General features: G+C 41.9%; 1 protein-coding gene across 3 annotated transcripts in view; it reads left to right on the forward strand.

The window, feature by feature from the left end:
* The first annotated feature begins 10,732 nt into the window (after positions 1-10,732).
* The window catches only part of sash1a (SAM and SH3 domain containing 1a), a 212,115-nt gene continuing 205,998 nt past the window's right edge, over positions 10,733-16,849 (forward strand). For 2 of the 3 annotated variants that reach the window (XM_034162689.1, XM_034162690.1), the window contains exon 1: positions 10,733-11,268. In XM_034162689.1, the coding sequence (XP_034018580.1) occupies positions 10,765-11,268 (504 nt within the window). In that variant the 5' untranslated portion in view covers positions 10,733-10,764. The remainder of the gene's footprint in view (positions 11,269-16,849) is intronic. The other variant, XM_034162694.1, reaches the window with a different exon arrangement.

Raw genomic sequence — 16,849 nt, forward strand, 5'->3', positions numbered from 1 at the left:
TTCGTGTTTTCTTTCAAAAAGTAGGAGATGTAAAACTCGAAAAACCCGTGTCCAGATTATCTCTGTGGTTGATCACTACAGATAGCGGTTAAATTTCAATAAGTATATTATTGGGTGCAAAGGGGTCATATGAGAATGTGCCCCGATCTTGTAGATCTGGAGTTATGTCAGGAAGGACATCCGGTGTTAAATTTGTGCCAAATCAACATGCAGATCTCCAAGCAGAAAGAAATGAGATGATTGGGAGTAAAGGTGGTTGAGCAAAATTATGACACAACATGAGCAGTTTTTTTTAAAGAACTTTTATTTTATGGATACCATGTTTTGGAAGAAGACACTGAACATATCTGCATAATGACCTTGTTTTAATTAAGGAAGAAACTGGTGTGTGTGGAAATGGAGCTAATCTTTATTAATTGGGCTTTCTGCACCGCTGCTTTGCTGCAGGGAAGATTTTCACATTATTCTCCAAAGTCACATGTTGATTCATTTGTTACCAGCTAGGAAACTTTCATAAATTGAGCATACGGTCGGAAACATTTTTTCTGTTTTCTTTCTTTTATTGTCTCAGGTTTGCAAGACGTCCTCGCTGTTCCACAGTCGTCTGTCAGGTTGCTGTTGCTTTGGCAGTTGACCCGTATTCCTCTGGGTGCTGTTGTGCTCTGAGCTCAGCCATAGATCAGTGGGTGGTGTGGCTGGAGGCGATTGCTTTCAGTCAATATCTCTTGTCGGGGATCATCAGGCCCATCTTGGGCCAGACTGTGACCCTCCTGCATTATCCATATATCTGTAATTAAAGGCAGCCAGGGAGTCAAAGCAGGCGTTCACATTTCATCAGCGTGTACACTAACAGACAGAAACATAATCCTTTCCCGTGTCACCATCTTTAAGGCTCACCTGAGGTTGGTTTACACTCATTTTTTTATTCTTGTCAAAACCTGCTGATTTTTGTTGAGTGAAAAGGTGTTGAACCTGACCTTTGACCTTTCTGTGGGATGTTTTCCTGTTCTTTCATCTCTGTGTTGGTTCTTGCCTGCAATTCAAAACTTTTTTTTTTACATATGCAACAAAAATGTTGTTTTTGTTCCCATTTTTTTAATGCATTGAAGTGAAAGATTGAAGATTTCTTTGATGCACAGAAAAGGGTTATTCTGTTGGAATTTTGCTCCAAAGTCACATGAGAGAAAAATATTGCCGTATGCTCCACCATTTACAGGTAAAAACACACAATAAATAAATGCATACAAATGCATTCTGGTGACCACGTGCTGAAGAATCCATCAGAACTCCATCATCTGCAACTGCACTGATTTGGGCTCATAAGCTTTCATGACGGTAACTTTGCCACACACAAATATAAGATCACTGCTAACAGTTGCATGTCTTCAATAGCCAGGAGCCATGTATTGAAAATTTACATGTTGCTCATAATCCACTTAGACTGCAGTGTTTGGTTGGTGCATAGCATCCATACTAATTACACGACTGCCACGGCATGTCAGCGGGAATTAAAGTGCACTTCCTGTAAGCATGTCGGCGCCCTTTGAGCCACCAAATCTCTGCAACGCCGCCTCTGCTGCTGCACGCTGAGGTCACAGGTTAGATGGGTCTTATTAAAGTACTGCCAAAGGCAATAACAGGAGTCGTATTGCCTGATAACTCGCTCTCTGGGTTTCCATGATAACGGAGATTAAGATTGCACAGAAGCAGCTCGGATTCTTAGGTTGCCCAGTTTGTGAGAATGGTTGGATTTTCTGTGCCGAGTTCAGTTCTTAACACAAATAACCATTCACACCAGCAGTGTTTGAAGACAGTCTGACCCATTTAAAGCAAATTAATTTAATGCCTGTTTATGAAAGCACTTTGTTTTTTTTGCCTCATTAGCCGGTCGTGTTAGTTTGCATCCAAAGTGATTTTAATTAGCAGAGTCTTTGTTCTACTGGGTCTCTGCACGTGCTTGAAAGTACCTCGTGGTTTGTTTCTGGGTAAATGCCTTCAGCGTTTAATATATCCTGTTGGTTTGTGTGGGCGTAAAACAGGAGACTTTCTGTTCTGTGCAGAGTTAATAAGAAAACACAAAGATCTCTATCTGTACAGAGGCGTTTTGTCCTCTTTTTTTGTGGATCTCAGGTATGCTCTGCAGAAAGTTTCCTGTCTGTGTTGATCTGGAGATAAAAACGTAGAGTGAAGTTTGAGTCGATAGGATTTGATTGACAAAGCGCTGTGGACTCCTTCCATTTGAATGTAATCACTACTGCTGTCTAGTTGGAGATCCGTCCATCACCACCAGTGGTGCTTATTGATTCACACCAGACGTACAGACAGTATCTCCAACGGCAACTCAGCAGTCGTTTGGTTGATGTATCTCTTTTTTTTTTCGATACCACAGGCAACTGTCATGTTTTCTTCAAACTTTTGTATATTAAAACTCAAGAACTGTAAAACACAAAATTTAAATTTTTATATATTAATACTAGAAGGGCAAAACTCTGCTTGCAAAATAAATAAATAAATAAAATATTAAATGACTTTATACTGAATTTGGGTTTCCAGTAGAAAATATACCAGAAGCCCTGAAATGCTCACATAGCCCTCTAGATGGCAACAAAAGCTGGTCATGTGTAGCAAGGTCTCGAACTTACATTTTGGCAAAAATAAGATGGTCTGACACCCAAAAATCAACTTAGTTGTGTTCCTGCTCTTATGGGCAACTTACTTATGTTACTGTTAAGTTATTATTGTACTGACCATGTTACCTCGCTATGCTAGCCCCATCTCTAAACTGGTTCCCTGTGCTAGTTGGGCTAATTAAAATATTTTGCTGTGTTACATGTCGTTTATTCTCAACATTAAATATGGTTATGCGAGATAGTCTGAGATTTTCAAGTGTCTGTGTTTCTGATTTTTTTTTTTTTTTTTTTTTTTTTTTTATTATTACTCGCATAGTTATGTCTTCTTTGTTTCTTGTCGTGTTTGATGATGTCAGAAACATTTGAATCTGTGCAGTGCCCTCTAGTGGATGCATTGCTTAACATCCGTGCCACCACAACAGACGTATGGAAGTACGTGGGCAGTGATGGTTACATCATTTGAAACACCTGTATGGACTTTTGCATGTAAATGGCCCTCGTTAGTGGCTTTGTTTGAATAATTTGACTGTAGGTTTCAGGTGTTAGTTGTGTGTATGATGATTAGTGTCACACTGATAACAGTTAATTCTCCCTACACTAGCTACATCAGTAAACCTCCAGCGCCTGTGTTTATGCTCAGCTGAGTGTGATTAGTTGGTGACTGTGGTTGATGTGCTTCGACATTCAGCTCTTTCATTAGCGCTGAGCCGCCGCCCTCATGCTCCCTGTGGCTTTCTGGCATGTTTAGGTTGATATTGAGCTGCTGGTAGAGTGTCAGCTGGTCCTGACATGCATACTTCACCTCTGGAGTGTCTGGGGATTGTAGCCCAGCCGGCAATTAAAAGCGCATAAAGACAGATCAAGATCCTTCCATCTCCATCCGGTGAAGATGTCAGAAGGCTGAAAAGGAATCCCCAAGACCACCTGCCTCATGGGAAAGCTTCTTCACTTTTAAGCCTCCAAAATTAAGCACTCCGCTTCAGGTTTTGCCTTTAATTGTACCCCTAGACAATAAATAATGTGGATTTAGTGCCGATTTATTCCGGTTCAGCACAAAGACTCTCACCACACCTCTCAGCTCTGACTGTTCTTTTCTGACTCATCATGTTTTTGGAGTTCATCTCTGAGTACATTTTTTCCCATCACACACACAAAAAAAAAGCCATGTTAGCCATGGACATGGGCAAATTGCCAAGTATCTCTGGCGAAGCCAAATGGGATACACAGTAATCCACAGCAATCACCAAAGCATGCTGGGATTGTTTCTGATGGAAAAATCATCTCCAGCCAACCCCCAAATCTTTAATGGAGGAAAAAAGAGAGCGAGAGGAAGATGCTCTGACGAGGCAAATCCGTTAATCCATTGAATACATCTTTAAAAAAAAATGCTTCACTTCCCACTGCTTCTTTTTTCCCCCCACTGCTGCCAGAAGTGTTCACTCTTATTATGATTGCTTTGGTCTCTATGGATTTGCAAAAGATTTCACTTGCTAATTATCTGTCTTGTATTATGTATGATTGACAGGTTTAATCAAGATCAGTGTATTAGTTTTTAAAAAAGTAACCCCCCCCCCCCGAAACCGACTTCTTCTGAAACTTCTCTGTTCTCTCACGACGTCCTGGATCAATAGAGCCTGAAATGTGGAGGTTTTAAGCTTGAAACAGGCTGATGACGCTGCCTGAGAGCGCTGCGCGACGTCTCGCACCGTGAAAAGTCCTTAAAGCGACAATCACCTCAAAATCTCTCATCAGCTGTTAAAATTTTCACTGAAGACCAGCTTAATTTTTCGAACCATGTCCACTTCGATGTGTCTCACAGGTTTAGAAAAAATTTTGATCAAACAAAGCGCCAGTCTCTCAGCAACTTCTCAGACAAAGGAATTCCGACGAGGGGCTGGACGACTCCTCCCACAAGGAGTGCTCACAGGCGAATGACGTCACCGACAGGCATGGAAAAACTCACGCATGCGCACGAGGGTGCAAGCATGTCTGACGTAAAAACATATGAATGAAATCCATATAGTTTTTGAAAAAAATAATAAGGACCTATACTTTACGGACAGCCCTCGTATATACGAGGTCTATTAGAAAAGTATCCGTCCTTATTATTTTTTTCAAAAACCATATGGATTTGAATCACGTGTGATTACATCAGACATGCTTGAACCCTCGTGGGCATGCGAGAGTTTTTTCACGCCTGTCGGTTACGTCATTCGCCTGTGGGCAGTCTTTGAGTGAGGAGTCGCCCACCTTCTTGTCGTTTTTTCATTGTTTAGGAATGGCTCAGAGACTGCTGCTTTGTTTGATCAATTTTTTTTCAAAACTGTAAGGCACAACTGAGTGGACACCATTCGATAAATTCAGCTGGTTTTCGGTAAAAAATTTTAACGGCTGATGAGAGATTTTGGTCTGGTAGTGTCGCCGTAAGGACGGCCCACGGTGCCTGACGGCGATCTGCGCTTCGAGGCGGCAGTGTCTCACCGTTTCAAGTTGAAAACTTCCACATTTCAGGCTCTGTTGACCCAGTAAGTCGTCAGAGAACAGAACTTTCAGAAGAAGTCGGCATGAGGAGTTTATTCGGACATTCCATTGTTAACGGACATTTTGTAATGAAAGAACATGCGGGCACAGTCGCATGTCGGGCCGGACCCGACCGTGGGGGGTCACGACAGGAAAAACACCTCCGTTGGAAACCTTAACGGGCAAGATGGAACATGCCCAAGCTGTTAAACAATTTCTCAGTTACTCACTTGTTGAAAGCCATCAAAAGCCGCCTGAATTTTACAAATGGTTTTCAACACGGAGGTGTTTTTCCTGTCGCGGCGCACACAGATTCACCGACCATTCACCAACAACTCGGCGAATTTGCGCGCACGTCTTTCATTACAAAATGTCCTTAAACAGTGGAATGTCTGCATAAAGTCCTCATGCCGGCCTCTTCTGAATTTTCTCTGTTCTCTCACGACGTCCTGGGTGAATTAAGCCTTAAATTAGGATGATTTCAGCTTGAAACAGGCTGACGACGGCGCCTGGAAGAGCTTCAGGACGTCCTGCTCCGTGGGAAGTCCTTACACCGACAGAAACACCCCATAATCTCTCATCAGCCATTAAACTTTTCACCGAAAACCAGCTTAATTTCTCTAATAGTGTCCACTCGGATATTCCTCACAGGTCCAGAAAAAAGTTTGATAAAGCAACGTGCGCCGTCTCGAGCAGCGTGTGAAACAAAGGAATTCAGCCAAGAGGGCGGGACCACATCTCACTCAAGGCCTGCCCACAGGGAAATGACGTCACAGACGCGTGAAAAAACTCACGCATGCGCACGAGGGTTCAAGCATGATTGGTGTAATCGCATGTCATTCAAATCCATATAGTTTTTTTTTTTTTATAAAACTGCCGGTTAGTTTTATAAGATACCTCGTATATATATATATATATATCCATTTTCTTCCGCTGTATCTGGAGTCGAGTCGGGGGGGCAGCAGCTCATATATATAACACTGTTTTTTGTAACGTGTATATATGTGTATGTATGTATTTTACAAAAAACAGCATTTTCAGTTTTAGTAGTATTTATTTCTCGCTAGCTTTTACATAATATATGACAAAGAGGTTATATTTATACACAAACAAAATGGAGTTTTTAGCTAGCTAGACCAGCCTGTGACATCACCATGCTGATGTGTGCAAAATGTCTTGTAAATCACTTCAGAGGTGTTATCAGGTTCCAAAAACAGCATTTTCAGTTTTAGAAGTGTCTATTTCTTGCTCGGTTTTACATAATGAATGACAGGGAGGCAGAGGTGCTGCCAGGGATTTTGGACCCTTACTAGAAATCTTACTGGGCCACCCCCATATTATTTTGTCAGTATTAGAAATGTATTAGCAGCCTCTCTGAGCCCCTGTCAGTCATGGGCCCCTGGAATCCTTCTCCTTATTCTCCACTTTTCAGCACTCTTGCAAAGAGTTTATATTCACACACACACAAAATGGATTTGCAGCTAATTAGACCAACTACTGACATCATTGTGCAGCTCTGCTCTGACTGGCCACATATTCATATTTACCGCCGCTAATGCCCACGGCTATGAATTTCAAATGAGATTTCTGGTATTTGAGGTGTTATTAATGGAGTTGGTGCAGCAGGCAGAAAACAGCAATCCTGGTCCTGCCAGTGAAAACACACCCGTCTCCTTCTTCCATCTGTCACTCTGCTCCCATAATCCCCTTCTCCTGTAACATGTCTAATGATGTGTCGGTCCTGAGAACAATTGGGAGAGCAGAGCTTTGTGAGTTGTAATCCTGCAGATGAGAAAATCTGTGTAAAAGCTCCACGTGCAGAGTGAATGTCAGAAGTAATAACAGCGACTTTTTAAGCTTCTGGTAGTCAGAGGGGTTGTTACGTTCGTCTGTGGTCTGTCTGCTGTCAACACCAAGTGAAATATGACATCTTATTATTGTACCAGCCTTTTTGTTCATTATTTCTCAGAATAATTTTAAACATACAGGTTGGCAAGCAAGAAGGTTAAGGTTTGTGCCTGTTAGTCACGCGTCACACCAACATTACACACACACACAGTGATAGTAAAAGTTTTTCCCCCAATACGGCCAAGCCTCAAACCTTCTGCAGCCTAACAGCCAAGTATTCTGATTACACATGAATGCACTAAAGGAATATTGTTGACTGTGCGGCAATTCTATGGTCATGGATTTACAGTCAAAGCAAATTTTTAATGGTATATGTGGACTGCATTTATACAGCACTTTTCCATCTGAATCAGGAGCTCAAAACGCTTTACAATGATGCCTCACATTCACCCATTCACACTCGCACACGGATGTCAGGGTGCTGCCATGCAAGGTGCTCACTACACACCGGGAGCAACCAGGAGATTAAGGACATTCTCCAAGGGTCCTTAATGTTTTTCCGGTCTGGCTGGGATTTGAACCGAAGAGCCTCTGGTCTCAAGCCCAACCACTAGCTTATCCCTCAAACTAAGCTAAAATAAGCTTTATGAGCTAAAGCAAGCTAAAATATGGCCAGATTTTGCAGTCATTGTACTTCTGTGACCACAGAATTGCACTGTGACAAAGAAAATCACTGACTGAAGGTTTGTGTCCTTCACTACAATTATTGTTCATGAAATTATTGAAATATGTCAAAAGAATTTCTTTGATGTCTCCGTGCAGCTCCTTTCTAATCCAAAAATGAAAATGACTAATACATAGTTAGTTCTCACTGTGTTCATTTCATATTCCATACAATTTTTTATTAAAATATACACAATATATTGTTGGGACGTCTTATAAACGTTTTTTATTATTAGTTTTAATTATTTAAAAAAAACAAAAACGAATTACAATCACAGTTAAATGGCTCCGACTGGTCACTGGACATTTTTCTACAACCAAAAATACATAAAAAAAGAAATAGGTGTGCATGCAGACTGTGCACATGTAGATGTCAGACATGTCAGTAAAAGGGCAGTGGCAGATATTAGACAGATGAAGGATGGATCACTGTGACTGCAGGGCAAATCAGCCATCTGGCATCTAAGCTGGGAGCTGGACCAAACACAGGTGGTTACTCTGGGAATAAGGGACAGGCTTGGCTTGCGGAACAGGATCAGGTGAGGGGCTGGAATGAAAGTCAACACTCTGCAGCTGGAACTGGGAAACAAAAGGTCGGGCGAAGAACGGTGAAAGAGTACACAACAATAATTACAGCAGCAGCGGAAATGGCATCTGACATGAGTCTGATCCTCCTGTAATGTCTGTAACCCGAAACACACGTCCTGGTGTTTGATTTTGATAAATCCCTGATGTCACCTTCCAACAGGAGGATGTTTGATAGGTTTTCCTCGTCCTCCGTGACGGGTGTGTTGGTTTTCCGGCCCTGCTGCATGTCGTAATGAGCTGAGGCAAATCACTTCCAGCTCGAGCTCAGATCGTATCAAACTGGCCCCTAACAAGCTGTCAGCTCAGATTTGATAAAGCATGCATCAGCAGCAGCAGCAGCCGGCTTGGCATCAATTTGGACAGAGCAGACAGGTTATACTCGCAGTTCCCCTTCTGTTTGGTTTCTCTGGAACTTCTACTCTTTCACAACGTCGCCCAGTGCAGGAGCGGTTCCACGCAGCAGGACTCCACTTCCTTTGCAATGACATGAAGTTAGAATGTAATGCAATGGGAAGATTGTTCTGAGAATTAATGGGCACTGGAGCTTTATTATTTTTCTGCACCAACAAAACATTCCAGAAATCTCATACCATTGTGGACGTATGTATATTTTTTAACCACATCATCATAGAGCCCATGTAACGCCGATATAGTCAAGGTCCCCATCTTTCCTTTTCTCTTATGACTATGTTGTAGTATGTTGGCATGACCTCTACTTTCCTTTTGTTCACCACTGGGGGGCAGCACCACAGACGGTAGCAAAAAGTGCGGCATAGAAGAAACCAGCTGTTTTTAGCCTGTTAGCACAGGTAGAGTAACTCCCCCGTTCTGATCTGGTAACATTAACAGATTATGAACTCAACATAAAGCTCCAACGGTTGCATTTATCCGTTATAATGTCTACCACTGTTGGACATGTTGATGTTTTTATCTCACAGGCAAAGTGACCAGTCGCACTGATCGCTGAAGTTTTCAAAGCATTTGAAGATGCAGAAGTAGTGTCGCCACAGATTTATAGTTACAAATCGAGCAGTTGGTATATTATAATATAATTTATTATTTAAACTTTATCCACATTAAAATTGATTCAGAAGACCGTGTATGGATGTAAGCTTATCTTTGACATTAAATTGATTTCTGATTCATTGCTTCGAACGTACCCATATACAAGTATCTGTATCTGTACAGTATATGAATCAGAAATATTCTGAAATTGTACTTGGACCATATAGGAATTTCTGCTGCAAAGCAAGACTTCTGGAAGTCTGCAAATCTGTAATGCGGAATAAGACATATTCAAATTTACATAAGTTTTATGTGTTGCAGAAAAATTTAACTTTGAGGCATTTCAGAAGTATTTTGCAAAGTTGCTAGGCAGCTGAAACATCAGGTTTAGAGCCTCGTTTTGATTCCAGAATCATGCAGTCACTGACAAATCAGGACAACTGCGGTTGTCATAATTCCTTTTGTATTTGTACAGCTGAGCAGTATGGAGGCTTCCCAGGTTCACTCCTGACCTGGTCCTTTCTAAGTGTACTGTTCTTCAGTTAAATGCATTTGGAAACGCCAAATATAATTATTGATAGTCCTCTGTAAAAAACGTTATAGATTTATAGATGTTTAGTTTTTGAGGAGACTTCAGTACCGCTGTCAGCACGTAGAGGGCGCATCGTGTGTGATGATGATGAGACGGTGAGTGAGTGAGCGCGTGTCAGAGAGAGAAAGAGAGAGAGAGAAACCATCCACGTGAACTCAGAACGACAGCTTTCAACAAATGCGCTTGATTTTCGGACCAACTTTGGACTATTCTGGTGACCCGCTGTGCGGCACGAGCCGAGCTGAGAGAGTGTTTTTTTTTTTTTTATGTATTTATTTTTATTTTTTGGAACGTGCACGGTGAGGTTTGGGGGGCGTGGACGTGGAGCAGCAGCACTGAGCGTGTTTGCTTTTGGCTCCACACTGCTGATGTACCGGCTCCCAAAGCTGAACCAGCCCCGACTGACAAACTGATTTTCTTCTGATTTTTCTTTTTAAGCCGTTTTCTTACTTTATCATTATTGTTAGTATTTATTTTTTGCAGCCCGGTGCCGTTTGCCGCCGCTGAAGTCTTTGATGAAGGCGCGCGTGCGCGTTGCAGAGGCTGTCGCGCGACTTTGAGCAAAATTCTTTTAAATTCTTTTCTCTTTTTATGGACGGAGCGCAAATATCGCTGCAAAATGCGAACGATGAAAGACTGCTGGTGATTTAAAATGACGATTTGGGGGTTTGGAGAGCTGAAGAAGGCTTTTTGTAAATTCTGACAGGTATGTTTGTTTTGGTCTTTTTTGCGATGGAGATTCGTGGCTCAGCCGTGTGCACTTTTGCGGTAGAAAAACAAATCAGTTATCTCTAAGTTTATAATGAGACTTAAACGCCGAATAGTAAAGTGAGCATCTTGTTCAGTTCTCCCTGCAAAATGACAAGTAACGGACCTGTCATCGTGTACGAGTGGCTCAAAACTCTCCAGCTCGCCCACTATGTCGAGTCTTTCGTGGATAATGGATACGACGACCTGGAGGTGTGCAAACAGATCGGGGACCCGGACCTGGATGCCATCGGGGTCTACCTTCCCCATCACCGGCAGAGGATCCACGAGGCGGTCAGACGGCTGAAGGAGGAAGCCAGAGAGACGGCCAGCGGGCTGTACTTCACCCTGGAGCCCATGCCACCCGCTTCTGACATCTACACCAGTCACATGGTGGAGCAGTACGAGTCCAGACTGCGGGCGTCCAAGTCCTGGACCGAGCACAACACTGACCGGGTCGGGCGCAACAGCGGGTACGTGGGCGCACAGAGGAACCTGACGCTGGGTCACCGGAGGGAGCTGGTGATTTATCCCAAACTCAAGCTGAAGATCATGATCAGAGATAAACTGATCACAGATGGCATCAACCTGGCCAGGCATCCCTATTCCAATAAGGTAAGAGGAACCTGGAAGGCTGCGGGATCTGTGCATGAACAGTCTGCTTTTAGCTACATTTTACATTCACATGTTTAATGATAAACATCTTCAAAGTCCTGCAGGTCTGTGTGAGTGTGTCTGCAGGAACAACGTAGATACACCCTAAGCATATCGGAGTTCTGTGTTCACTTGATACTGTCTGTGACACACCCACACAGTTTGTGGGTGCAGAAGATGTTCTAGATGTACTTTTGCCAGGAAGGATTAGGGGGCGTGGCAAGCACAAGCTCCTTTCCATTTCAAACAACAGGCACAGAAATGGTTCTTTTTTAAAAAAGAGCTGAGAAGGTCTTTTAGGATCAGTCAACTCGGTGTCTGGAGTGTTTTTAGCTTCAGACTGTTCACTTCTTCCTATGTAAACATTCTTAATTCCTATCTCCATTTAATGGGTCATATTGTGTATTTTACATTTTTCTATGTGTTGCAGTTAAATATGATTGTTTTTATGTTGGGCAACTTATGTAGTAGCGCGCGGCTGCACATCCAGACCCTGCACTGACTGTAACCTTTAAATGTGAAATTCATCATTTGTGAACTGTACAGCAGATGGCAGCACAGTAAGTTTTGTCTTCCTTCTCATGGTGACTGGAACAGCATTCAAAACACAGGTACTTGCAATGTTTCAAAACAGTGCATTTTAAAGTTTGCCATGAGTACTTTTCTCTACATATGAAAAGTTTTGGTGTCATCCCCTTTCAATCATTGCCTAACATAGCCTAAACAGAGTTGTTTTTTCATTATTCTGGTGCATCAAATGACACTAAATTTTAATCCGTTTGTCCTCACTATTTGACTGTTTAAATTGCAGACGTAGAAGATGATATCATTTATTGTTATTGAGTTATTGTTGAGAAAAACTGGCTAACTGACTCACCTCAGAAAAGTGGGTTAGGGCAGGGAACATCGTGTTTTGCAGTCTGTCCTGTTATAAGCAGAATTTACGTTGGCTTTGAGACTTTGAGATAAATGACAAGACACGAGTGCTGATTCCACCAAATCATAAATATGAGTGAGACTTCGCATAGACAATAGACGGTAGAATAAATCAAGGGTCGGATTCATGGAGAGTGTGGCACGCATATGTAATACATAATCAATGACCAAAAGAACAAGGTCGCCAATACAAGCAGTGGAAATGAGATTACTCTGTTGGGTATCTGACCTTACGGTCTGGGACAGATTTAGAAGTTTCACTATCCAGGAAGGACTTGGAGTAGAACCGCTGCTTCTTCACATTGAAAGGAAGTGCTTCAGGCATCTGATGAAGATGCCACCTGGTCGTCTCTCTTGCGAGGTCTTCCAGGCACGTCCAACTGTTTGAGGCCCCGGTGAAGACCCAGGACACACTGGAGGGATTATATATCCCAGCTGGCTTGGAAAGGCCTCAGGAAGAGTTTGAGGACCTTGTTGAGGGTAGCGAAGTGTGGGATGATCTGCCTGGTCTACTGTGTCCCTAACCCGGACCTGGACAAGCAACAGAAAATGAATGAATGAATAATCTCAGGCAGAAAAGTTTTTTTTTTTCTTCTTTTCATTTCTAAAATAAACCAGTCTTCACATTGACCATGCTAAATAGATTAATATGTGTTTTAAATAAATGCTTGTCATGTAGTCAAGTATCTACTTGTACTGTTGCACCCTGTCAGTGGATTTACCACCAGATGTGGAAATGCTGAAGTCATCAAACATCTGTTTGAGAAAATCATAACCTTTGTTTTCTGAGCATAAAATCCCAATTTTAAACTCCGCAGAGCAGTTCGTAATGACTAAAGTGAAGGCTGAAGCTCATGTACTACCTGTGCTATGGTGTAGGTAATAAATAACACTGTCGTCAGCATAGAGGTGTACTTTTTTTTTTTTTTTACCTCTGGCATTTACAAAAATAGAAAGCAAAATGGGTCCAAAAAAATGGAACTCTAGAGCACTTCTTCAGTTGTCCCAAAAAAATCCAAATTGTAGGCTTCAGTGTAAGCACACTAAGTTGACATGAAAATATACTCAACAAAAATATAAACGCAACACTTTTGGTTTTACTCCCATTTTGTATGAGATGAACTCAAAGATCTAAAACTTTTTCCACATACACAATATCACCATTTCCCTCAAATATTGTTCACAAACCAGTCTAAATCTGTGATAGTGAGCACTTCTCCTTTGCTGAGATAATCCATCCCACCTCACAGGTGTGCCATATCAGGATGCTGATTAGACACCATGATTAGTGCACAGGTGTGCCTTAGACTGCCCACAATAAAAGGCCACTCTGAAAGGTGCAGTTTTGTTTTAGTGGGGGGGGATACCAGTCAATATCTGGTGTGACCACCATTTGCCTCATGCAGTGCAACACATCTCCTTCGCATCATCCGTGAAGAGAACGCCTCTCCAACGTGCCAAACGCCAGCCAAGCGTGCCGTTGTGATACCTGAGCGTTCCTAGTCCTGCTGCGCTCTGCAGAAGCGTGAGTGGTGGCTGTCGCGGTGACCGATGGAAACCGCGTTGCTGCAGATCAATAAGCAGAGGAGAGATCCTGAGGAGCTCTCATCCTGTCGGTGCTTTCCTGCAGGAGGAAAGATTTACACTAATGATTATTAATCTGATCTGGCCTCACCTGTCTGAGGATTTGCCTCAGCATTCTGGACGGTGACTCAGACCCACAAGTGTTCCAGCTCTGGCTGCCTGTTATGATGAATGGGCAATGGACTATTGATAGAGCGTCCTGTAGCCGAGAGGCTATTTGAGTGCCTGGTTTCCCTTTCAGCTGAAATTTACCTGATTTACTTCACGTTTGTGTCGACATCAAACTCCTCCTTCTTCTCCATTATTTTCCTGTGTTTCTAACCTGTCACCCGGCTGCAGCGGTAAATTCAACCAGTCAGCTTTCTTCCCTGTGCAGCATGAACACGAGAAGTTGAACGTGCAGGGCAGCCTCTATACTGGTTGATGATTACCCATAATTCTTATCACCCGCGCTAAAAGTGAATTTGAAGTGCAGCGTTGCTGTAAGCGTGCGCAGGCCTTCACTTGCCTAACGGCGACTCTTCTAAAGCGTGTGAATCATGTGCATTAACAGTTGAAGGCTGCACAGAATGACTGGCTGTTTCGGGGACTTTCATGTGACATCATCGCTCCCTTCACTCGGCGTAGCACCAGTTTGGTCATCGCTGTTCTTCACTGTTCTTCGTGCGCGTAATTCTGAGCTATTTTGACTGATGCAACATGTCAGTGCTTTGAATGAAGTAAGAACTCGCTATTATGCAAACACTGCTGTTGTGCAGTTATGCGTGTGTCTGAACTGGAAGTTAAATACTTTTTAAAATAAAAAAGTTGTGCCTTACCTCAACAGTCCTCATATTTAACATAATCTTATCAACGTGCTCGGTAAGCTGCAGTCTGTTGTAATTTTTCATGTGATTAATAATGTGATGTAATTCCAGATTAAAGTCTTTGTGCAGAGTATTATTGGTTTCACTGTGAAATATCATATTTCATCATTTTGAGATAGAGACATGGAGACAGAGAGGTGACACTCCATCCATCATTAAAGCATCTTTTTTCCATTTTTTCTTCTTTCTACCAAATCCCTGGTTGTTGGAACTCCTCTTAGTATTTCTCTGTTAGGCCATTTTAATACATGTTTCTTAAGTCATATACTCACTTTCTTTATATAAAGCTAATTACATTTTAAAATGCCTGAAAATAAATGTTATTGTCTTATTGAGATTTGTATGCTCAATGTTCCGTTGAGTGTGACTCTAAGACTGCTCGCTGGTCTTTACTGTTTATGGTCGTTAGATAATAAAGGATTATTAACCGGGTGCGAGATCTGTACGGGAGAATATCAGACAGAGGTGTAAGTATGGACAGAGCGTTAGTGAAGTCTGATAATTTTGTATAGGCCAAACAAGGGAGGTAAATAAATCATTTATTATTATTATATATATATAAACACACCAACCTACAGTGTCGCCCAAATATGAAAGCTGCTGATGGTTTTGTGCTCATACTGTTTGCTTCACTTCCATGAAGAATTTGCTAACAGATGGTTCAGGCGTTAGCTTGCAAACTTTCAATGTGTGTTTTTTCTGATGCTGTTTAGCTATTTACTGAGTATGTTCATGTCCGACTTGGCTTTTCTAATCATGCTTTTAGCTTTCTGGTTTGTAACGAATGGGATATGCATTTCAGGCTGATTGTCATGGGATATAGGAAAATATCGGACCGGAAATCAGCCAATCAGAGGGCACGTAGCATCGCAGCCATATAATAAATCAGTGTATTTGCTTTATTCTTAACAGCAGGACATGCCTTCTGTGTAATCGCTGGTTCTGAGTTTGTCTTCTTTCAGCTACCTTAAATCAGGAGTATGTGTGTGTGTGTGTTTTTCTGGGTGACAATATTTGCTTGAGAATTGTTAAATCTGGTCGGCACAGATTTATTCCCTGCGTCTGCAGACGGTTTATCCACGATGAGCGTAAACAGCAGCTGTATGTGAATTCCACAACTATCTATAGCGCTGTAGGACAACCCTTCTCTGAAAGTCACCCAGAATTAGATGAAGAAAGTCTGCAAATGTGTTGTTGCCTTTGCTAATTGCTCATTAAAGCAGCATGATTTTTTTTTTTTTTTTTTTTTTTTTTATGCTGTATTTTTGTTATGTATTCCCACTGCTTCACAAGTGAAAAATAAAGATGTTTCTGGCACTCCGAGCAAAACCTCACTCACAGTCACGTTAGCTGCCTTGTCTTCTGTTAGTCCGTCTTTGATTGAGGGATGTTTGTGTTATTCCCAACCGTTGTCTGCATTATTTCTACCAAGCAAACAGATGTCGTGTGCTGTTTTGGTTGAAGTAGAAGACATTATACTTTTCCAAGATTTAGCATAGGGAGTTTGTTCATGGTGCTTCGTTCTGGAAATATTTTTGTCACCTGTTACTTAAGATAAAGGTTCCCAGTCTTTTTTGAGTCTTTTACAGCGCCACACACTGTCTATGCTGGCGAATACAGATAACATACGCCAATAAGAGCAGCTGAATAGTCTAATTAATAATTTAACTGGCTAAGATGTTGACAGTTGTTCTTTTGAGTTGCTCTCCTTTATCTTCCTTTGTCACATGTGATAATATCTATTTCAGACATGAAAAACCTGTAACCTGATGCCCGGCAAAGCGGGTTGAAGTTAATGTTCAAGTCTGTATTTAAAAGAAGTTTTGCAAATGTTCTCTAAGCACTGTTCATTTATACACAAAAGCACCTTACAGTCACACGATGGCTTTCAGACTAAATCCCGCTCCAGCAGCTTTTACATTAAAAATGTTTGATTGTGTTGCACATCCAAGAGAATCTGTGAACAGCCTTTCACTCTGTACTGTCTCTGCTGCAACAGAAAGCCAGAAGTGTCCACAACAGTTTTATTTTAAACATACCTTCATAAAATTTCAGTTCCGGTTCCTCCTGGGTTTGTGAATGTATCTATTTTTCTTGATATCAAATGAGACTCTCTAACTGGCAGTGACTGTGCGTGTTTTGCCACTTTGTCTAAC

This window comes from Thalassophryne amazonica, chromosome 21, assembly GCF_902500255.1.
Source record: "Thalassophryne amazonica chromosome 21, fThaAma1.1, whole genome shotgun sequence".
NCBI lineage: Eukaryota > Metazoa > Chordata > Actinopteri > Batrachoidiformes > Batrachoididae > Thalassophryne > Thalassophryne amazonica.